Here is a 23,712-nt window from a genome sequence, read left to right on the forward strand (position 1 = left end):
AGTAGTCTCTACCCGTAATACAGAGATTGCTGTATTAACAGAGAATGCCAGCCATCATCAGTTTTGATCACTTTATTCACTTGTTACACCCCTTTTCACTACCCTCTCCCTTTGCTTAAGTCTTTCTAAATTGCAAAGTTGTCACAACGTAGATCATGCATTCCTTCAGCGTCTAGCTCTGACAGGGTACTGCCAAGAACAAACAATAAAACCAGTTGTTGCCCTGCTTTAATTTTTATGAATTGTTGAATGTCCTGAGCTCCCACTGATTTCAGCCTGCTAGTGGGAATTGAGGGCATTCAGAGATTGCTGGGAGACTCGGCCTTTACACCATGTACATGCTGATTGCAATGTCTCCACTTTGTTGTAACTTCTTCACAAATCAATCTTTCCAATCTACTAGTAATTTACTGCTCTCCCAGATGCCTTCAGCGTGCTGGTATTTTTTTTGGAACTGAAACCTGCATTTGTGTTGTAGGTTGAGTGGGTTGATAATGGAAAAATGGGAAAATCTTAACCAAAGAAAGCCTTCTGGAAATGGGTCCATTTCTTGTGAAATGGGTCCATTTCTCTGTTCTTACAGACTGAACTACGTTTGGATGAGACTGTTCTTAGATGAAGTGGTGTAGTTTCTTTGTTCCTGAAAAAAAGTGTTGGGTGTTTATGCTTGAGGCCTGTTCCTACATGGCTCAATAGGTATTTCTGCCTTATTGGATGTAAGCATATACCATCCTTTGGTCTAGTGTAATCTTCTTGGGAATACAAGAGGCGTTATATTTCCATAGGTCACTTTAAGATTATGATCCTTCAAAATACTGATTTTGTGCAAAGGGTTGTTATTGCTAAGAACTCTGCCCACTGGTTAGGTCAAATTTAATGTAATCTGTTATTGGATATATTGGATTTCATGTTGTAGAAAGCAATGCTGAACTTTCCTGCCAATGATTTCTACTGACCCCAGTATTGAATGCTAGATGGTTTTATTTCGTGCATTTTAGGAAAAAGAAAAGGCATTTATATGAAAGAAAACAGGATTTTTTTTTAAAGCGTATTTTATTTTATGCCAGCAATTAAAAAACCCCTGTATTTAAAATCAAGGTTTTCATTATATACACACTTTAAGATGCCACTGACAACAACTTCAATTAAACCTTTCAAATTCCAAGGAACATGACTGACTTTAAGGGTGCTTAAGCACAGGGATTAAGTTTGCCTAATTTATGTAATTTACACTGGTTTTAAGCTTCTCAAATTAGAATAAATTACAACAATTAATATAACAGTGCGATTTACTCATTCCTAAAACCAGGTAAACATTTATTTAACGTTATAAGGTCAACGGTTTTACTATCTCAATCTCTTCACCCATAAACATCTTGGCATTGTAAAATATTAATAATTTCTGCTTAATCCTAAACTATTTTAAATCCAACTTTAGTAAGAGGTATGTATTGAGTATGTGAACCATCAGCTATATAAAAGACCAGATGTAGGAACTGGGACTGAACTTGTTATTTTTGTCCACTAATGTCTCCGGCATAAAGAGCTTTATCCCAGGTTTCTGTTACCTTCTGTCCTCACGCACAGCCATGAAACTACAAGTTTAGAAGAGAAAATGTATTTGAAGAGGAAAACTTCTTGATCCACTTTGGTCTCTGTTGTTCTTTTCCTGTGATCTTTACCACTTACTACAAGGATAGAAGATCTAGATGGCCAAGATGAGTTTTCTCCACCCAGTTTGCTATCATGTTCAAATGTCATAAGCATCTGAGCTTTAAATTCAAATTTGAATACAACAGTGAAACAGGACTCTCTCTCTTGAACTTTTCTTTTTTCCACAGCTCCAAAGCAGTCCACAAATATCTGCCTCTCAATTCTCCCCAGTCACATTTGCAAATTGTTTGCTCAATGTTAACCAAACTAGAGAGGTGATGCTCTTTAGGAAACGTCTTTAGAAGCTCCTTGAAAACAGGAAAATGGGTAGATGGGAGAGATACCCTATGAGCATCTTGCTGGGGAAAGGCTGAGTGTAGCCCTTGGCAGGCGAGGCAACAGGATCCTTGCAAAAGCTCATTGTCGGGACCCAGAGCCATAGGAAACGAGGCCTCCTTGGTTCTGTTGCTCGCAGAAGTACTTGTTCAAACCTACTGTTGGCAGCAACGGAAGGACAACTCTTAATTTAAGAGCTAAGCTGGCAGGATGGACTATGGGCAGAGAATAACAGTCAGCAGCTCTTCAGCAAAGGCAGAGACAAAGATTCTTTAAGGCATTTTCAAGTGGGAGACCTTGATCCTGCCACAGCATGTGTACGTACATCACCAAGTGCCTGCCTGGTAGATGTAGATGAGTCTGACTGCATTCTCTCTTATGCAAATACCTGGATATTTACACCTCTCTCTTGACAGGGAGGCAGAAGCCCTTGGGGTTCTTGCCTGGGAAGGTACAGAAAGAAGACAGACTGAGATCTGATTTCTGTGGATATTCACTTTCTCAGACACACAAGTCAAAGTATTTCCTGTGCTCAGAGAATCAGCAAATAATTCAGGCATAAAAATTTGTGAACTAATTTTTAGAGCTGCTGAGGCTGCTTAGTTCATATTCACCCTTGAAAGACCTTACTTATGCACATAGAAATGACTGACATCTTCACTTTTTTTTTTTTATCTGGAGAATAAAAAAGAGCCCTTTGTCCAGGTAAGAATGGGAAAAGATGCAAACAAAAGCCTGCTGTAACGGCAGATGTTACAATAGAAAATAAGTACTACGATGGAAAGATCTGAGTTACTGAATTTTAAAAACTTTTATAAATTGGCTTGTGTTTTAATTGAAGCCTTTAATTAATCTAGCAGAAATGAAAAGATGAAGGAGAAGCCAGAGTGATCATTTTAAAAGCACTGTAATGACACTTTTGTTTTCAATGTATTAACTTGGGTTTTTAGCAAGACTGGAGTATCAAGCACTGACAGGTGTGGTAGGCACTCTGGATGTGTTTCTTTAGCTAGAAGTGTGTGCCATGAAGACTCAGGCAGTTCATCTTCAGTCATGATCCTACAGCAAGGCAATGATTTGCCCTTTATAGATTTGAAAAGGGGTTTGTCCTTATTGACCGGTCTTAAGTTTATGGAAATAATTGTGTTGGTTGTTTCCTGTTTCATCAAGCGTGCACGCTCTGCACTTGAGTCTTCAGTTATTTGCCATGGTTGCCGTAGCAGAGATTCAGTTGTTCTCTTCTGAAGTATTAATGTGGAGCATGAGAGTTTCTGAGGGACCATTTTTGTTACTCAGATCTATGTTTCTTTCAGAAAATGCTATAGCATAACCGCAAGCCAAGTGTCTGATGTGATTAAGAAAACATAGTTTCAGAGATTTGCTTTAGTGCTTCAAAGACTGTCTTTTTGACATCTGAGGCTTATGTTGTATATACCCAATTTTGGAAGGACCATAAGAAAGATTTGAAGACATGGAAACTGTTTCTTGAGATAATGGACAAAAGCTTATGTGATAAAACTGGTATACAGTCATTTTGGTTGGCATTGGCATGGTACTCTCGTCAGCCTTCATTCTGCTAAGCGTACCTCAGAAACGGGTGCCACTGTGCCCGTGGCCCTGTAGAAGTGGGGAAGTTCTCCAACTGGAGTGCGGGGTGCTGGCATGTCCCTGTGTCTTTAATAGACTTTCTGTTTCATTCTGGGTTTTGAGCAAAACTGTTTTTCTTGCTCCCACTCAAGATCTTGTTGCTGGTGTGCTTCCAGATGTGAGACAGAAGGGACAGCTCTGCTTTGGACTCAACATCTCCCATTTAGTTTTCATCTTCAGCAAAAGATTCAAGTTAACAACGTTTAACAAAACTCCTGCTTTCAGACTGTGGCTTTCACTGTAAATAAAAAAATCAGTGGGGACTATACAGCATCAGCCTTCTGGTGGTTCCATGTCTATCATCTTTTCAGCACTATTGTGCTGGACCTTTGCATAAATTCCGTGTTTCCTTTTTTTTAAAACAAACCCAGTTGGGAACAAAAGTTTGCTTATAAGATTTTCTAGCTTTAATTCTCCTACCATTCTTCTAGTAAGACCTGGAAAGGTAGTTAATTGCAAAGCATTCTTTTGCACCCATTCCCACTTGAAAGCCTCGCGCCTGAGCGTACAGCAATCCCAGACATTCATAAGAGAGATCGTTCTGCTTCAGGCTTGCAGAAGCTGTCCTGGCAGTGGTCTTTGCCTTTGAATGCCCTTATGGCATGGGGTTGCCATCTCCGCGAACACACTGCCAGATGTGAGGGTGATCTCCTCTGCAGGAAACTGTCCCTGCTGCTCACTGGTGTCCATACAGCGGGACAGGTCCCTCAGCTGGCTGCTGGTGCCACAAGTTGTGTTTACAGGTACAGGAGAAACTTGAACATGTTTTTCCTTTTATCTTCTGTGTTTCTTTGAAATCTCTGATTTCACTTTCATAGCTGTTCCGAGAAATGCCATGGCAGCGATTCTTCCACTCCTTTGACTGACTTTCTACAATGAAATGTTACTGTTTGGCAGAGCCATGTTTTCTCACTGACAGGGTGCAGTGTGCAGTGGGGATGCAGCCCGAAGTATTACTGTCGACAGCAGTATGATCAGTATTAGGCCCTTGGGGAGTGCTGCAGCACAGTCTCCCATCTGGCTTAAAAAGAAAGGAAAGGAAAAGAAAAAAACCAAATCTCTTAAGTCCAAGCAAGGGGGCCACACATGTTTTAATGACAGATACTTTTTTAAAGCTTGTTTGCATTTGGGTGATAATGTACTTTAGTATAGTAGGGGAAATGAGAAACTTCACACATGGCATCTGGAAATCCTTGTGGCTCACTACCCTCCTTGACAGCAATAATGTGGCTATAAATTTCCCCCAACAGAAAACATGTAACTGCATCAGCCATACCCGAAACAACCTTTCATTTTCTTTTAAATGAATGTGTTGTTTTAAATCTCAGCTTTTTAGTAGCTTCATATAAACATTTGTTAGCCTCTGAGGTAAGTATATTTTTACTTCTTGTTCTTATGTCATAGAATCATGGAATCATTTAGGTTGGAAAAGATCCTTAAGATCATCAAATCCAACTATTAGCCTAACACTACCAAGTTCACCAGTCCTTATAGAAAATCAGCATTGCTCAATTTATTGTCTGGAGGGGTGAGTACTGATATATTCATATGCATCTCATGAAAGATAAAAGGGACGTCCCTCTTGCGAGCACTCTTGGTAAGTCTCTGCAGCACTAATTTAATCTCTTCGTGCATATGTTATAGTTATGCCTTAGAATTTCTTTGGCTGACCCAATGACCATTTCTTTATGGCTTTTAATAGCAAAAACGTAGTGTGTGCTAAAATGTTGATACTGGTGTGATTGCCAGGTTCAGGGTGGATTTGCCAGTTGCCTCAGTGAAAATGCCTTCATGACCAATACATATACTATAAAAAGATCAAAATATAGTAGAGTGCTTGGAGGTTTGTAAAACTAAGAAATTTGCTGCCAGGTGGACTTGGCAGAAGTTTAGGTACAGTATAGTACTCTGTATACTGCCTGTGTTTTAGCAAAGCAGCAGACGACTGTTTCTGTGCTTGCATAGACAGAAACTTGTGAATCAAGAAGGGGGACACTGATCGCATTGCCACTGATCTGAAATAACCTTTTACCAAGGGACTCATCTGAATACATGCCAGTATCAGAAGGTTGAAACCAACTATACAGTATTTAACACTTTAAAACCCTTTTTCATTTGTTGGTCTCAGCTGCGCACCGGTGAAGCTCAGGACCACTCCCTCACTCGATACCGCAGTTCTCCCTGTGTCAAGATGCATCCCTCCAGCCACTGGCCAAGGTAGAAGTAAGATGCAGGAGTCTCGTTCAGGGCTTTGCCCATTAGAAAGTAACGCCTGCAAAATAACCTCCCGTGGATTGTGATAGTGTGTGTGTTCATTAGGGTTGAGTCTGTATGGTATGGGCTGGGCAGAAGGGCAGTGATCTTTAAAGCTGAACCAATATGGGATGGAGGATTATCCTGGAAACAACTGAGGAAGGGGAAGGATTGGTATTACTTGTCCTTACTGTTGGCGGGGGCGAGAGGGGAGAGGGAGAGAGCACGCACATTGAAAGAGAGGAGAGAAAAGTGCATAAAGAGCCATCGTTCAAAAGAAAAATGAAATAATTTTATGCGCCGGAGACAACAGATTACCATATCAGCAGGTTAGACTAAACAGATGATAAAGTCACATGAGCAAACTGCGAGCTTGGTAGGGGTAGAAATCTCTAAGTGACATTAATAAATGTTGAATGCAATTCCACATCTGTGTGTATTTAAACTTTCCTTCTTTGCTGCATGAGGCTGCCACGCTCACAGCTCCTGCCAGTGCACCCCTCGTGGGTCTAGTGATGTTAGTGGTGGGGACTGCGCTGGGACATGTCGTCCCCCCCCATCCTTGTCCTAATGCCAGCGCTGGGCCCGCAGCCCCCAGTGAGGCATGTTGGACCTGAGAAGCAAAGTCCTTCTGCTCCTTGTGAAGTGTCCGTTGTTGCTGTCAGGACTAGAAGCCACTGGCAGCTGAGGCTGTTCAGTATGATAAATGTGCTGGCATGGACGTGGGTAGAGGGGAGGCGCATCAGGTAGAAAGTGGGATTGATCTTTCAGACACCTTTTTCACCATGATTTTTAGAGAACTAACCTCTATAACAGGCAAAAACTGTGAAGAGAGCATAGGGACTCAACAACAAAACACCGCAGAGCTGCGGCTGGAAGCCTGGTCTTCTCTCCCAGTCCCACGTCAACAGTACTCAGCCACAAAACAACCTGACTGTAAAGCTTCTCTCCTACTGCATCAGGCCTAAAGAAAGTGGGATTAAGAATTATGCATGAAACCGTGTCTGTACTCCATTACTCATTTATCCAAAACAAACAAAGAAAAGGTTTCCAAATGTATGCTTTTTGGATAAATGTTATGTAAAATAAAGGCATGAGCTGGGAAGCAAGAGAAAGTAGTGATTTACTATAGAAACAAATACATGGTAAAAAGATTATAAATAACTGTAATTTTCTTTTGATTCTCTGGCATGTCCTACCCCTTAAAAATTATTTTTAAAGGAGCCCTCCCATCATCAAAAGCAACCACTTTAAGTGAAATAATTTATAACGAAAATTACAAATGTTAGGACTCTAATGCATTTGGTGGATGCATGAAACAGAATTTTCTTATGATTCTCCAAGATAATCCTGCAGACTTTGAAAGGCACAGATGGATGTTTTCAGTGATAATGAAATCAGCAACATGGTATTTACACTGCTTGGGATGTACTGTGGCTGCTGGAGCTGCTGGAGGCCGTGGAGTCTGGGGCAGAGGGACAGGAAGAGTCAGGCAGGCATTTTTCACTTTGATGAATGAGTAGGTTATGAGGAACACTTCCAAATTTAAACAAAATACATTATGGTACAGTATTATTTAATTACTCAGCTCTTAATTGCTGTCTCTTGTAGCTGAGCTTCAGAATAAGTAGCGCTACCTTCCATTCTTTAACAGCCTGTTGTGTTCTCATACCTGACTTCAGGATGACATTAAGTTTTCTTTTTTTCCCCTCGGGCTGGTGTCCTGGGGATCCTTCAAAACTGCAGGGATATTGTTCTCCTCCGCTTTAGCTCAAACGTCAGTGACCCAGGTGGGATCAGCAGAGAGGCAGGACTGGGCAACTGATCTGGACAGGTTCGTATCACATCTGGAAGCACGGACAGGTCTTTCTTTAGGCTAAAAAAAGAGTTAAAGGAGCCCCAATTTTAAGCGTGTTTTGAGACTGGGTTTGTAAGAAATGACTTACCCTGTAGCTCAAGTATGTTGTGGGTCTCTCTTGTGGGTTCATAATTGGAGCAAAATATTTATTGTACTGTAGCTAGAATGACATTGTTAGCTATAAAATCTCCACAAAATGTTACTTTGTGCTTGTGAAATAACTTGGAAACCAAGGTTAGTGTTGGATGTATCCCAGGCTCTTTCATATGCCGGTCAAACGTTTCTCCACTTGGCCCATCTGCTGTCAGAAGCTGTCATCTAACACAAACTGAGTCCAAATACCCTGGACATAATGCAAATTTAAATACCTCTTTGCACCTGCTGTGAAAATAAAGCATCTTAACTGCATGGGACACAGACACCAAATAATTCATAAGCTAAATAAACAGTTTTTGCAAAGAGCTGCATGAATGCCAGTGCAGGGTCTGTGGAGCTGAAAATGAAGGCAGCTCATGGGGTCCTCCCTCGCCTGCAGATGAACGCCCCCTCCCCGGGAGCCGTATGGTGGGACCCCATCCCCGGCTGCAGGCTCTGCCATTCACTTGTTTTAGACAGCCTCGGGGTCTGGCCAGAACCCCCATCACTGAGCGAGAGAAGTGACCTGCTCTCTTAAAATCTCATTATAGTAAATGCTGAGTTGAGAAATCATGTCACAGCTTTTCCCGTTTGTAATGTCATCAGTGGAAGAAATTTACCTCCTTAATGCCTCAGCTTTGCTTTCTGTTAATGCTGCTATGGGGCACAGTGAAATATATCACCAGTCTGACAGCAGTCCACCATTAAAACGGGCAAGGATTTCAAAAACATATTTGACAGTACACAGACATGTTTTTCTAAAATGTGCTGGATTTTCTGCAGGCTGCTTGCTGTCTGCAAATTGGACATGTGAGCCTTGCAAAGAGGGGGACCTCCATTACTTTTACAACTCTTGTTTGACAGACAAATCTCGGTTGCTCTCTGCAGGAGCAAGGGGAGGTGGTCCATGGATGTTTCTGGAGTTTCTACATCTGTTTGCCTACTTGTGTGCATGACTTGTTCATACAGATTTCTTTCAAAGTTATACTGTATAAACTATATAATGCTATTCCGTAAGGCAAGTCTTTCGTTATGTTACTTTGTGCAGCTGAGTCTTTTAAGTACCATCACTGTATGCAATATGAATCTAGTCAAAAGAAACATGCAGTATTTCAAGCATCTGCCTCTTACAGTTTTTGAGTCACAGGCTCATACTCAGAACCTTAGTGAAGCATCAATACACAATTTAAAGTAATTTTTTGGTCTTTTTGATCATCTCTTTCTGAACTCAAAGCACTTTTTGGGGTATATGCAGCTCAGAAACATGTACGCATTAGACATACATACAGTTTAAAGCAGTTAGAACATTGTAGTTGTTGTGTAATGTTTTAAAATTAAACATGGGGGAAAAAGGATACTGTTGTAGTGATAAAGTGGATTTCTTAAAGAATAAACAATAGAAAGCAAGCCGGCATCCAAAATTTCTCCTCTGCAATTGAGCATTACTTAAACAATGACAATTCCTTTAAAAATGAACTTCATTTTGCCTAAGAGAACAAACAGAACTGAAGCCACCTACTGAGAAATTCTATTTTGCTAATTTTTATGTATTCTAATGCAAATAGTGGTTTTAATCCCCTTAACTCATCCATCATGCATGACAGGTCAGCCAGCCCATTGTCTGTGTATTTGAAGGATTCCTGTCCAAATCAGACTTTCTGTCAGTAGTGCTGGGTGAGAGTCTTCTTTCTGAACTGCTCATGTCGCTGAAAAATTGCAACTACCTTGGAAAACAACACAGCAATTACATACACACGTGGAAGCTGCACGGCGTCTTCGCAGATAGGTTACTAAGAGTTCCTATCATAGCAGGGAAAAAAAAAAAGAATGTCAGATTAAGGACATCTAGGTTTTTGTATAATCTACTAAACATCTGTAGCTGATCCAGAGAGATGGCAAAGGTCAAGTTTGGGGATTTTTGTCCTATGGGGATTTCTTTGTATATTCTGAAGCCTAAAAATTGCTGTTTGTTTTCAAATGCTTTTTTGGTTGCAGTAAAATACAGTTTATAGTAAGTAGAAAATAATGTAATTACAAGGGAGCAAAAAAATTCCATGTATTTTTGTTACATAAATTTTAATTAAATGCGGCTTAGAGTAAATTGTAAAACCTTCTTTTGTTGAGACAACTGACACTGACAAAATATTAATTAATGAATATTCAGAGAGATCTCTGGATCATTCCTCTCTCTTTGAAATATGTTCTGTCTGTGTTTTTAAAAACTCAGAAGAAGAAAATTAATAAACATTGCTTATGTGGAGTATTTTCCAGTATGAAGACCTGCCAAACAGAATCTAATGCATTACATTAGTGTCAATGAAGACTTTTGAACCAGATGTGTCTATGGATCTTTTTCATTGTTTTCTTTAAAACTGAAGCTGGGATAAAAACCCAATATGTTAAGACTTGACATGAGGAGAATGTCTTTCCGTGCTACTATTAGGTCACTTCCCTTTTGCTGTATAAATTAAATTGTGGTATTGCTTCAATCTGGGATCATTTTATTGTTGTTGTTTTTAATACAATACACAAAAAGTTCTTTTCTTTAGAAGTATCATTATGATATAACTTCAATGAGTCATTGTAATTGTTCGCTCATTAGCATCTGAAGGGATTATTTTGGTTATTTTGTTTCCTGGATCTTTTCTTTTCCCTGTCCTCTTGGGCAACCCAGTTACAGTACACTTTGCAAGCAGTTAATTTGTGTATAATAATACTTAAGTGGCTTATTGTAATCTTGCGTGTGTGTGTCTGCATACACACACACCCCACTCGGGCAGCCTTTATAACCCATTTTAGCAGCCCTGAGGTCTTTGTCTCCTCCTGGTCCTGTCCGGGATGGCCACTTTTGTGCATGGCCCCTACCTAAATACAGACCCAGAGCCTTGGCTCTTGAAGGACTTGGTGCAGAGTTAAGCATCAAGGTCCAGCAGGTCTAAGACACTCGATTTTTTTTTTTTTGCCCGCACCCCATTCCCTGGGAGACTGTGGGGACCTGCGTCCATCCTTGGCTGTGGGTGAGCTGGGTGGCCCCGGCCCTCCGACAAGTGCCCATGCAGGGAGATGGAAATCCTGTGCTTGATGCAGGTTATGCTGATTATTTTCGCTACAAAGCAAGTGAAAAGCAGCTCCCATTCTCTTCCACAGGGCCGGAGAAGCTATCTCCTGCCTTATCTTCCATTATTAAAGGCTGACTAAACTGAGCGGTCCCACAGATCTGCAGATTTGGGCTAGGGAATAGTAAATTCCCTAGATAGGGTCTCCCCTCTTTACTTTAAGGCATTACATATACTGCTGTTTAAAGAGGAAAAAAAGAAAAAGAAAAGAAAAGAAAAGAAAAGAAAAGAAAAGAAAAGAAAAGAAAAGAAAAGAAAAGAAAAGAAAAGAAAAGAAAAGAAAAGAAAAGAAAAGAAAAGTGGAGGGGGATCAAGGGAGTATTTGCATTGGCTCACTTGGCAATTAAAAATACATAAGTGAAAGAATTGCCATGAACTTGCCCAAAGGGCTATAATAAATAACATCCTGCATAACTAATACATAAAGTGTGCTCTATGGTTTTGAATGAAATGACTGTGTTTGTTTTTAGGGTTGTTGGTTGGGGTTTTTTTCAGAATCGTAACAGTTGGAATACAAATAGGCTTCTGTTTCTGTAATTGTTGTAAACATATTATAAAAATCACTGTTTGATCAACTGTAAATATTACCAGTTCAGAGGTTAAATGCTGTTGTTGAAGTCATTCAGGGAAATCCAGCAGAAGTGTAAATATGGCAGAAAAAGCTAAACAATATGGCAAAGGAATATTTGCTGACTTAAGAGTGCAGGATCAACACCAATATTTTTCCAGTGATGCTAAACCTCTTGTAACTGCTAAATTGGATTTGTAGTTGAATGAAGTATCAGCTGCTGTTGGACAAGCCCATAAAGGCCGGACGGCTGGCCTTTTGTAGGCAGGGCTTAAAGGACGATTGATATGTTTTAGCACTTTTGGGATTATTGTGATTAGGAGGAAGCCATTCTGAATGATAGAGAAAAGGGTGTAAAAAACACAGTCCACAGCTGGTAAGCAGCATGTGTTTGCTATAAGGAGAGGTCACGACTAGTTGATCCTGCTGGTTCTGGCATTGATTGACAGTCAAGAAAACTTGATATTATGAAGCAGCCCCTTCTTTTCCCTCTCTCCGCCCCCCTTTTTTTTTCCTTAAAGAAATTATGCTTCTGTTGTGTAAAGCCAAAGTATTTTCAAAATCTGGAACACTCACCAGTTGCAAGCTAAATGTTCAGAGACACAGCTGCAAATTTGGAGTTGTTAAAATATCATCTAGAAATTAGTATTCTACCCATATCTGTGAGAACAGTAAATAGGAGTTACAAAATTAACTCTGGTGTTTCTGTGTTTGCCTTTTTCATATGTGTTAATCTTAACTAAAACCCTCTTTGCCATACAGTAGAAAATTTATGCTAAGTATGTGGAAATTTCAAGTTTGCTGAACTTGTTAACTATTATGCCTCTGGTATATCTGAGATATATAGCGAGGAATAATATGTGTAAAAAATATTTTACCATCTGGAAAACAGTTTTATCATTTTATTTCTATTAAACACCTGCCTCAGAAATCATGTAGGCTATTTCATCTTATCTCCACTACCCACTTGGAAATGTATCGCTTCTTTTTTTTTTTTTTTTTTTTTTTGTGAGCAGCCATCCGAAAGCTCGCAAATGCACATTTAAATAGTTGGATCTCTGACTCTTTTTAGTGGGGCTGTACCTCTTTCAAAATTTGAGTTTAGCATACCACACAGGAAAGAACACAAGCTTGCCAACTCCCGCTGAGCGTTTTTTCAAGCCTGTGAAAAGAATGAATTATTCAGCAGTAAGCATGCTTACAGCTGGCCATTTGGGAGCTTTGATGTGCGAATCAGGCGGTTGCATGAATGCCCTTATTGTCATGTTATGTGTACACAGTGTGTGAATTATTGAAAATAGTGAGGCCTGAGCCTCATCTGGTAGAGATTACAGTGCAGGCATGCTGGGTGAAGGTCTGTAATTGAAAATCCCCAGATGCTGTTTATTTGGCCTATGTCACGTGGCCTTCTGCAGAAAGCTTGTCTGAACAAAATGCTGCCCGCCTGGGAAGCACCGCCCAGCCCCCTCCGAAGCTCTCGCAAAACCCAGTGTGCGGACGACTTAAACACCTGCCCATAATATTTTTAAAAGCTTAAATTAGATTTGCCTATAACGTTTAAATAGAGGATGCCTTACTTAGGGGTTTAAACTGCTTAGCCAGTTGTTGACTTGCAGAGCTCTTTTATCTACAAGAGGCTTTTTGTTAGCCAATTTAGCTTTAAAGCGTCTTCAGAAAGCGGCACCAGCAAATTTTAGGCGAGCTCTCCCAACGCCGGATATTCTGCCGGCAAAACGGAGCAGAAAACCGCCGGGGCCGAGCGCCACGGTGGAGCGGCTCTTCCTCCACGGGCTGCAAGCCCGGCCGCCCAAGGGCCCCACGGCCACCTTCTGGTGGAGGAAAGCGTTCAAACCAGCCTGTCCCTGCTGACGATGTCCACGCACAGACCCCCATGACGGCGGGTGGGATCCGGATCCGGCCCGTACTCTGCGGCGAGACAAAGGGCTCAGTGCCGTTCACAGGGGCTGTCCCAGGAGAGCGCTCGCCTTGAGGTACGGTGAGCTCGTCAGCAGGCTCCTCATCAAGCAAAATTCCAGCTGGCTCTCCAAATTTGGCTCCTGGGCCAGCACTTTGCAATCACCAGGCCGTCATAGCGGCTTCAAGCAGAGGCGACCAGAAATAGAGTTTACCAAAACCAGCTGAAAAGCTTTGCCATGGTGAAAATATGGCCGTGAGCATAACTTTGGAGATAAAATGGTTGTGCAGTCGGTCCCCAGACTTTGCACTCAGGATGTGGAATACCTCTTTTGAGCCGCAGTCTCGCAGAATTTGGAGAAATTCATAATACGCCATTATCTGAAAAGAATAGGCTTTTCTACTTGGTCATTACTTGAATTATTTTGCTGAGTATGAAAACTTTAAAATTAGCTGTTCATTTTCAAATTGTTAACCAGCTTGATTTCCCACACTTGCCTATTTTTATCACATTCGGATGGTGCCTATTACTGGGAGCTTGGAGGGCGGAGGGTTAATTTGTGTCATTAATGTTCTAAATAAAGACGCCCGCCCGCCACGCAGCGGCTCACCAGGGACATGATGCACCAGCTCACTGCCCCTTTCCTGGCGGGGACTGGGTTTGAGCAGCGATGCCTGTGGCTGGGACCCGGGGAAAGGGACCTGTCGTGGCTGGGGGCTTGTCCACAGCCACGTGGGTCCCGGTAGAGCTGCCTGTGGAGGCCTGGTGGCTCCTGTGCAGAGGTGGTGGTGCCGTTTTTGGCCCACGAAGGGGTTGCCGGTTATGCCCTCCTCATCCAAGGGGTGACTTTCACCTTCGGGTGAGTGCCTATGCTGGGTGAGTGGGGCCAAACCCACCCTCAGCACCAAGGGTGGCACCCGGGAGCCCTGTGGAGACCTTTGCGGGGGCTGACGGTCGGCCGCTTTAAGCTGGTTTTGGAAATAACTTTAGTGGGGGAGGCTTCCCCGCACAAGGGCCCTCTGTTAGAGCAACAACTGCCTCCCCTGGGGAGAGGCGGGTGGGAGCCTCCCCACTTTGCAGCTGCTTCTACTTATTTTGAACAAGAAGAGCAGAAACGTCAGTCCTACGTGCTGGCTGTGAGGTGTCCGGGATCACCGCACACTCCTTTGTTTAGGCTGACGCTCCTCAGGGATGGGGCAGTAGTTTGGGAAGGTGGAGGGACCTTGTGTCCCACTGGTTGGCAGGAGCAGGGCTGCCCTGGGGGCCCAGCCATTCCCCCGGAGGGGTCACAGTGAGGTTTTGGCACCCCACGAAGCCTCACAGGTTTTCTAGCATCTGTACTGTTTTCTAGCTGAACCCCCTTTTTACTTTCTGCCACGATTAAAAAAGATGTTCTGTTGTGTAAAGTGCCTCTTCCTCAGCATCAGTCCAGGGAGACTTATAGTTTGCAATTGCACTGACGGTACAGAAGGGCATGACAGATAAAGCCTGAACATAAAAGGGAAAAAAAAACAACAAGAGAAGCCTATATAAAATATTTGTTGTGGTCCTCTCCTGATATTTTCAAGATCCTTGGAAAAGATTCCTGTGCTGTGAAGATGTTTTATCTGACCGGGCACCTCCCCACATCTCTCTTTGATACCTGAACCAAAATATTCGAAGTAGGAGACTGTCATAACGGATGACAAGAAGAAGGAGCTGAACATTTACAGTTCATAAACCTGACCTCTTCTCTTCTGGCAGGCAATTTCCCAGATATATATGACAGGGAGAGAGAAGGAGGGTGTGTATGGAAAGTATTTCCACAGCTGAGCTCTTCTTAGAGAAAAAACAGATCTATTTATTAATGACCATTTTTCACCCTAAGGTTTCTAATGGCCAGTTAAAGAAGTTCCTTGAGCCTCCTTTTGTTTCAGACTCTTCCCATTCCCAAGAACGGGAAAAGGTGTTTTTAGGATTATTAAGACTTCCTTTCTTTAAAATCCTCTCTGGGCCTTAGCTGATTGGGAGATAAGATCTTTTCTGGTAGTTCTGTCAGAGTTGGTAAAGAAGAGCACCAATGTTTGGTAGATAACATAAAGGCTGTAAAATTTTAATTGGGGATGTCTATCTTGTATATGTCAAGCAGTGCATATGTTTCTGTTTACGGCTTTTTGGTAGTCCAAGAAAAGAATTTATGTCTTTTCAGATCACTGTGGCTGGACAGAAGGTATTTAGTGAGCCTCATGAGGCTACAGTATCTCCTGCTCTGGCTAAACCCGATGCATGTTTCTTTGCTGTGTTGAAAATGTGGCCCTAAGGAAAACCTAAGGCTGTTGCCTCAGACTCGTTGCATGGCTCTTTGTAGAGTTCTTCCTCCCTGTAAGTTAAGTCAAATTATTCCACCCTGTTGACTCTTCTCAAGCTAGGCTCCAGCTAGACGTCACCTTAAGGGGAAGCAATCACTTTGCAAACCCACAATCTTGTTAGTCGTACCCCTGCCAGGCTAGATAGCAGCTAGAGAAACCCCACCTTGATTCAAGCTAAAGCACTTCATGGGTGGACTGGGGCTCAACTGGAGACAGCACTTGACGGGTATTTTGAACAATACAGTCTAGACTTTCAGTGCTTGGTGTTTTTTATAAAGCTTCTTTTCCTGTCAAGTGGCTGCCTGAGAATCTGAGCTTTCCTTTAAAAATAGTTTTTTAGCTCTCTTGACTGGGAAGAAAACTGTGAAACCGTAAGAAGGTTTAACTCTTCCTTCCTCAGCTACGGCAGAGGGTTGCATAGGACTGCCTTAATGGGCAAGGGATGGCTGGAGTGGCCGGCCCTGTGACCGTGTATCGGAAACACCTTCAGTACAGACAGAGGGACAAGAGATGGCAACGCATCCTTCACATCACCTTACAGAGTCGTTGACCATTCAGACTCACCGCCTGCTGATAAAGACAATGCTTTTTGCACCAAAAAACTATTCTGGGTGCTTAATGTATGCACATGCTTAAAGATATGCAAAGAAGGTACTTTCTGGAGGGGGGACATTCCCCAATTAAATCAAAATGTGCATTTAGAAATATGAAAATGTTCATACCACCTGTCATACCAGTGATTGCAGGAATATGGTGCTCTCTGATTCTCACCGGATTGCAGAGGGCTGCTCTTGCAGGCCACCACCCCTTTGGGCTCCCCAGTGGCAGGTGCTGAAATGCATCTTCCTGGTTTGCTTTTAATTTTTGTGAACCTCTCTACTGTCTGCTACCCAGTACTCATTAAAGGGACACTACAGAGGCATGAAAAGTACCAAGCAAGAAGGTTTTGGACAACTCTTGTCCAAAGCACATTTAGTATGATGTGCCATTGTTGTATACCTTTTCCTCTCCCTTCTCATTGCCATGGCCTCAGGCTCTCAACCTCTCTGTCGGTTCCTTTTCCCAAACTGTATGATACTTTTCCACTGTAGAACTTTTCCATCTAATATTAATGAAGAGCAGAGCAGCTCCATTTATGTCCATGCCCAACACCTGCAAGTGAATTTGCAGTCCTATCACTATGAGGTAGCTGCTGTTACAGCATAAGGACATAGGGGGACAGCCACCGCTACGAAAACTAATTCTCCATTTTTGAAGTGAACTGTTTGGATTATGAGAAAGAACATGAGAATAGAGAGATACAAAGTCTGAGCATTCCCTGGTTCACCCCATGAACACAAAGGCTCTTGTTCACTGCAAATGGCAAGTACCTTGTGGGCACAACAGGCTGCAGAACTTCTGTCCAGCCAAAAGACAAGGTCTTTGCATGAAATTAGGTAACTAGCTGCTCTGTTTGCATACGGAAATCCCTCATTTGTGTGCAGAAATATTTGCAGAAAAGTTTGTCCTGAAGAGACCTGCTGAAGAGTTACAAACCTCACGTTGCCATTACAGCGGCACGTTGTGGGAAACCTGGTGCACAGTCCAGACCAAAACAAAAAGGGAATCAGAGAAAACACAGCTCTACATTGAAGTACATTGATATTTCATATTCTAGCACCCATTTAGCAAACAATCCATGGAAGAGACAGGAACCATGAGACATTTGATGCAAAGGGTGTAAAATAAGGCTCAGAGGGGGAGACAGAAGAAAAAAGGAAAAGGAAGGTCTAGTTTGACTAACTGTGTTCAATCTTCCAGTCACCAAATGCCCTTCAGACATAGGCAGGCTACTTCAAAACTTCCCCGTCTCTCCCCCACAACGTCAAACTGAAAGACTTTGAGTCCCTGGCTGATACAACTTTCTGCACTCCCCAGATATGTGCTCATCCACTTTAAAATAACTTGGTGGGTGACAAGTTATTTTCTTAACCTCCCCATTTTCAGCTTGATGCTAAATCAGTTTTCTCATTTTCTACACACAGGCTGCTTATCCCCTGTGCTGAATGCAAATGACTCCATAACTTAGGACTTGTTGAACAAGTATATTTAAGTTATTACAACTCATGGAGAAGTAACATAATATGCAGTGAAAATAAACAGGGCACCACATAAAACTGTGTTATCTTCCATGTCAGCAATATTTAGGAAGGAAATTATATGGAAAGAAAATGTTAGTTTGTATTAGGTAGCATAATGTGTGACTGAAGAAGAGTCAAATAGCCATTTTAGAAACTTGGAAATACTATACATTTCCAAGAGAAATAGAGCTCTGAATAACAAACCACCGTGTTGATCGGTCCCACTGCAGCAGGAACTTAGGCAGCGCAGGGTGACCACTCTTGTGCGTAGAGTTAGGGGTATGATTGATAACCTGCTGAACTGAGACAGTGATTTCCATCAGTGGAGGAGGCAGAGTGCTTCCTGGCAGGAAGGATAGATTTTGCTGTCCTCCTCGTAGAGTTAAAACTTGGAGAAAAGCTGATGCGAAACCATAACATCTGGGTCACTGGCACTTCGGCTCGAGTGGCACACGACCTTCTCAAGAGCAGCTGCTTCTCCCAGGAGGGGTCCAGGGGGGGCAGGGGGGGCAAACACCACCCGGCGCAGTCAGAAGCAAAGCTGGAGGAGCCCAGACCTTGTGTCAGCCGCCAGTGTTCTCCAGGGAGAGATCACCCTGGGCACCGCCACTGACCAAGGAGGTGCCTCTCTGCCTGCAAACAGCTCCAGGACTTCAGTGGGAAAACACTGAACCCGTAGCCCTCTGCATAGTTCGTGTGGCACATACGATGTCTGTTAAAGAGAGGGAAGAGAAATACCGATGAACAATGAGAAATACAGATAAATAGTTTGCAAAGGAAAAGTGGAGTAGGTGTAAGAAAACATAAGCCTCATACGCATGGAGCTCATATGTTTAAATGTGGTATTTTGATGGTGTTTATGGATGTGGTGCTGCTTGTCCCTTATGATGATTTTTTCTTTGTTTCAGGTAGGAATGAATTGATAGCCAGATACATCAAACTTAGAACAGGGAAGACACGGACCAGGAAGCAGGTAAAATAACCCAGTGGGGAAGTATGCATGTCAGTGAATGACAAAACATGGCATTTTGGCTGCAGTGGCTGTCTGTGCTTCAGCTCTGATGAGATGATGTATTGACTTCACTGTTCAGATTAAATACAAGCTGTTTAGAAAATATTTAAAACTCCGTTTTTTTATGCTGTGCATCATTTCAGTGGTGGTTTGAGGATGTATTTTTTGTTAACCTATGTGTACATGAAGCTGTTATCCTCCGTATTTGGAGAAAAAATAATTCCAAAAGTTGAAGCAGAAGCATAAAGTATTGTGCCTTATTTCTCTATAAGGACAATTACAGAATATAATGATTATTTTGATATGATGAATAATGGAACTTCTAAAAGTCCAGCTAATTTGCCTATGTAATAGAGGTTATGATCATTGGATATGAGAGGTAAATAAATAAAAACTATCTAGCATGACTGATTGTAATCATGCTCTCAGCTCACGGGCAGTACTTGCTACAGGATGAAAAAATAATAAAAAAATTCCCCTAAGAGCCTTCAGGCTCCTGGTCTGTGGCCATGGTAAGATTTCATTCATCAAAGGGTCAGAATAAACCTCTAACCAGTCTTAAGTCTTTTTCAGATGATTATCACATAACCATTAACTTATCTTATATGACTAAATCCTTTAATTTAGAATATCCACGGTGATGAGCAGCCTCACAGAAGGCACACGCTCTGTATAGTTTATGCAGTGGTTACTAAACCCTTGCACTTTTTCAAAATGCTTTGCAAATCGCAGAGTGCCCTCACTTTCTCTAACATCAAGTGCGTGATTCCCCTTCTCCCCATCTACGTGCGTGACAAAGGGGAAGGCAGAGACTCGTACACTTGCATGCTACGCATGTTTTGTAGTGCTGGGAAAGGTGACACTGAGTCGGCACACACAAAGATGGCCTGAACTGGGTGATATTTTGCGCTGGGTTGTGTCCTTTGTCAGTTAAGAAGAAAACATATGTACGAGGGATGAAAAAAGACATGAGAAAGGAGAGAAACTGCAGCACATGGAGAAGGAACAAACAAAAGATTGGCAAAGAAATCTGAAACAAAAGACAAAGTCCCAAGTTCTGCCCTGCTATGCCCATGCAAGCTCCAAGAATCATGGGTAATGCTGGGATCTTAAAATTGCATCAGGATTCAAAATGCAGACCTTGGGGCTAGATCCTTGGCCAGCATGTGCTGGTAGAGTTGTGGTGAAACCAAGAGGGCTGTGATGGCTTACATATGGCAGTGTTCTGCCTCCATACTTGTACACCCCTCTATAGCGATTCATAAATCACTTTAGACCTTGTGTTTAGAAAAGTTTGATTGTCGTTACTTTTGAGTTTCAGCTGGAGCAATTAAACATTACGATTGCGCTTCTTGTATAACCTTTAACACCACTAATATCCCACTGAAAGCAAAACAAATGAACACATGTGAAAACTTGGTCTACGTGTTTGACTACAAAATTGCTTAGTAAGCAATAGTATAACTCTCAATTACTGCAAACTGGTTCCTGAGCTGCAGTCTGAGGAAGTCTCTGAAGGTGGCTTTCAGGGGCTGTGCTCATTTATGCATTACTGTTTGCCTCCCTACTAAAAATACAGGCTTTTTGGTACTATTGTCATGAAACAATCTTATAGAGGGAGGAAATCAAGCTTTGTTAATTGTAACTAACTTAGGAAAAATATACAACACCTGATATGGTATGCCCTGGGCCAAACAAGAATAAGACATTTCTCTTTAGCAGTTTTTACCATTGCTGCAGGTTTGCAACCTTCACACAGAGGCCTATAGGATGCTGAGCACTACCGAGCGATGCTGGGCAGCATCATTAAACCCTCATCATCAATAGCATGGATTTAAGCATGTGCCTGAGTAAACAGCAATGTGAATCTGGGCCCAGACCCTTCACTGCACAGGCAACAACTTCTGACCAATAACTGGTCTAGTGCAGGACTGGATTTACACAAATTTCTAACCAAAATGTAATCACGATGGGCCAAACCTGGACATGACTCAAGCTGATGTCAAGTTACTGGTCCCCACTTACATGAATATTTTGTGGGCAGACTTGAAGCTGAGATTACTGAAGAAGTCAGCACAGGTTCAGGGACCTGTGTTGTGCCAGTATTTTATTGTTTGTGCCAGAATTTAAAGCATTTCAGTGGGGTCAAAACGCAGCATGAGGCTCCTCATTGGAGCTGCAGAACACAATAAATAATGGATAAAACTTCTCGGTGCCAAGTTATGTCTCGAGCCTAGTGGCAAATGGTCAGAGTGGGCATCTGCCTCCCCAGCAGATGGGGTAGAAATCCTGTCGGGTCCCTGGGCAAGAGCACAGGGCCTGGCCACAGATGGGATTGTACCAAAGCACGTGGGCTGCATCCAACTGCGAACTGTGTCTTCTATCTTGTAGCTGAATGTACAACCTGGTGGGTTACACTTCTTTTTTTCTTTTTTTTTTCCTTAATCAAGTCACTGCAGTGATGACCTGTATTGTTAAGCCTCAGTGCTAAGAGCTTGGTATCTGGCTGGGAATGTGGTAACTTTAACAGCAGAGCTTACTGAAGATGCAAATAACTTCCTCCCCTCAGAAAAGTTTTTTGTTTTTTTTTTTTAAGAAAAAAATAGACATTTTAAATTTGATTTGCTTTTTGTTTTTCTTTTGTTTGTTGTTTTTTTTTTCCCTATAAACCTGAACAATGTAGGTGTCTAGTCACATACAGGTCTTAGCAAGAAAGAAAGTTCGAGAAATTCAAGCCGCCATTAAGGTACGTTTGGCTTGCCCAGTTGTAGGGGGCTTTTCATCTCCATGGTTACAGGCTTTTCCTTTGTTTCCTCCCTTCCCCTACCCTGCAGGTGTCTAGTCACATTCAGGTTCTTGCCAGAAGGAAATCTCGTGATTTTCATTCCAAGCTGAAGGTATGCGCTTTTCTGCTTTTGGGCTTGTGGTTGCTATGCCTGTCCCTTCCTCCTCCCCGCGGTGATGGGCGAGCGCCTGGTGCTGCCGTGCCTGTAACCTCGTTTTCCTGCATGTGGTAGCTGTCTGCGTCTCTTTGTGTTTAATCTCCGGTTTCTGCACTAGCATCCACATTAAAAACATCGTTTTAACACTGTCCAAATGCAAAGTGAACTACTCTTTGTAACAGCTCGGCACCTAAACCTGATTTTTAACCCGTTAGTCTATTTTATTATTATTTTTTTTTAACGTTTGAGTGCTAGGAGTGTATTTAAATACACTGGGTTTTTGTGCAGTTGTGTAGATGCTTTTTCTTTTTTGCTTTTTCCAGAGGGGTAATTGGGGTGATTGTTTTCCATTCCCAAATGTTTTTTGTCTGTGCTTTTGAAATGCTATCAAGAATACTTAAAACAGATCATTTATTCCAAGTGCAGAGAGCACAGCTTATCAAGATTATTTAACTATAAGGTGTTTCTAGAGTACAGTCTAGTATCACCTCAAGTTACGTACTATTTACAAGATTCCCTGAAATTTTATTTTTTAAAGTAAAATATTGACATTTAATCTTTGGAGAGCGTCAGTCAGAGTCCTGTTCAGGGAATATTAAGTATGTTTGCTTAATCTGACGTGATGAATTGTACATGTCCCTGTTTTCCCTGCTTTCCATAAAATATATTCTAAGGCTAAAAAGAAACTCTTGGAAATGCTTAATAGGGGTTTCTTGGATTGCTTGTTTTTTCAAGTTTTCCAGCAGAGATCTTGGGACCCTTTTTGTTTTGTTTTCACATTACTTAAAAGTGGAAGAGGGGGTTTTGCAGTTTTTGCTGTTGATTTTTTTCTTTTTAATAAAACGCGAAGGAACTTGTAAATCTTCTACTTCCCTCCTTTTTTCTTTTTGTCGATTTCTTTTTTTTTTCCAGATGAGAACAAATCACGTTTTTGTTCTAGCTGAAAAGCAAATTGTTTCAGAAAGTAATTTCACAATACTAAGCGGTGAGCACTGCGGATGCTTACCACGATCCTGGAACTGCAGCGTATAAATAACAGCCTGGCTTTGTAACAGGCCTCCTTGACAGAAGCACTGGGTTTTTCGTCCGCAGTGGGCAGCATGCTGGCAAGCTTGTATGGCTGTTGGTGGCTGGCTTTTTAGCTGCACTGGCTGAGCAGTTGGGGTTCATAGAGAACAACTAAGACAACTTAAACATACTGCTTTTTAACCGAGGGTGCAATAATACAGAGATATGTAGCATTTTAAGCTTAAATTGTCGATCCTTGATGCCTAAAATTAAGTATGTAAATAGGTGGCCTTACTTTCAGAGGTGCTCAGCACCAGCAGCTCTCGGAGGTTTATAGGACTGGTGAACACTCAGGGCTACAAAAACCTGGAAGCCCACTTAGACACCAAAACACAGGCCTAGAAGCCTAACAAAAATATTGGATTTACTGTTCTAAAATATTTCCCTTTCCAAATGCCCAAATTAGCTTAAAATTATGAAGATACTTACAGAGCAAAAAATATTTTTAAGTACTGCACCTGCTGTCTGATTTTTACTGAAGCTTTCCAAAGAAAAAAGAAGCTAGCTAAACCCTAATAATATCTGAGACCTCTAGCCTAGATGCCATTTGCAGTAAATAGAGATCCAGAGGGATTTTTCATTTTAAGGAGTTGTCGGAAGGAGGAAAGATCTATTAGGGCAACAAAATATTTTGTAAGGGCTTCAGGCCTTGCTGCCCCTTCCCACCTGTCAGTGGGTTGCAGCTCCCCCAGAGCCAAGTAGAAGGTGGGGGACCTGCCATTTCGGTGCAAGGAATTGATC

General features: G+C 42.0%; 1 protein-coding gene across 3 annotated transcripts in view; it reads left to right on the top strand.

Moving 5' to 3' along the window:
- TEAD1 (TEA domain transcription factor 1) overlaps positions 1-23,712 on the top strand; it is a 164,812-nt gene that overhangs the window by 96,583 nt on the left and 44,517 nt on the right. The window contains exons 4-6 of one of the 3 annotated variants that reach the window (XM_075048121.1): positions 18,858-18,922; positions 21,645-21,707; positions 21,796-21,858. In XM_075048121.1, coding sequence (XP_074904222.1) covers positions 18,858-18,922; positions 21,645-21,707; positions 21,796-21,858 — 191 coding nt within the window. The remainder of the gene's footprint in view (positions 1-18,857; positions 18,923-21,644; positions 21,708-21,795; positions 21,859-23,712) is intronic. The other 2 variants (XM_075048122.1, XM_075048123.1) reach the window with 2 other exon arrangements.

Source organism: Buteo buteo, chromosome 16, assembly GCF_964188355.1.
Source record: "Buteo buteo chromosome 16, bButBut1.hap1.1, whole genome shotgun sequence".
NCBI classification, from domain to species: Eukaryota; Metazoa; Chordata; class Aves; order Accipitriformes; family Accipitridae; genus Buteo; species Buteo buteo.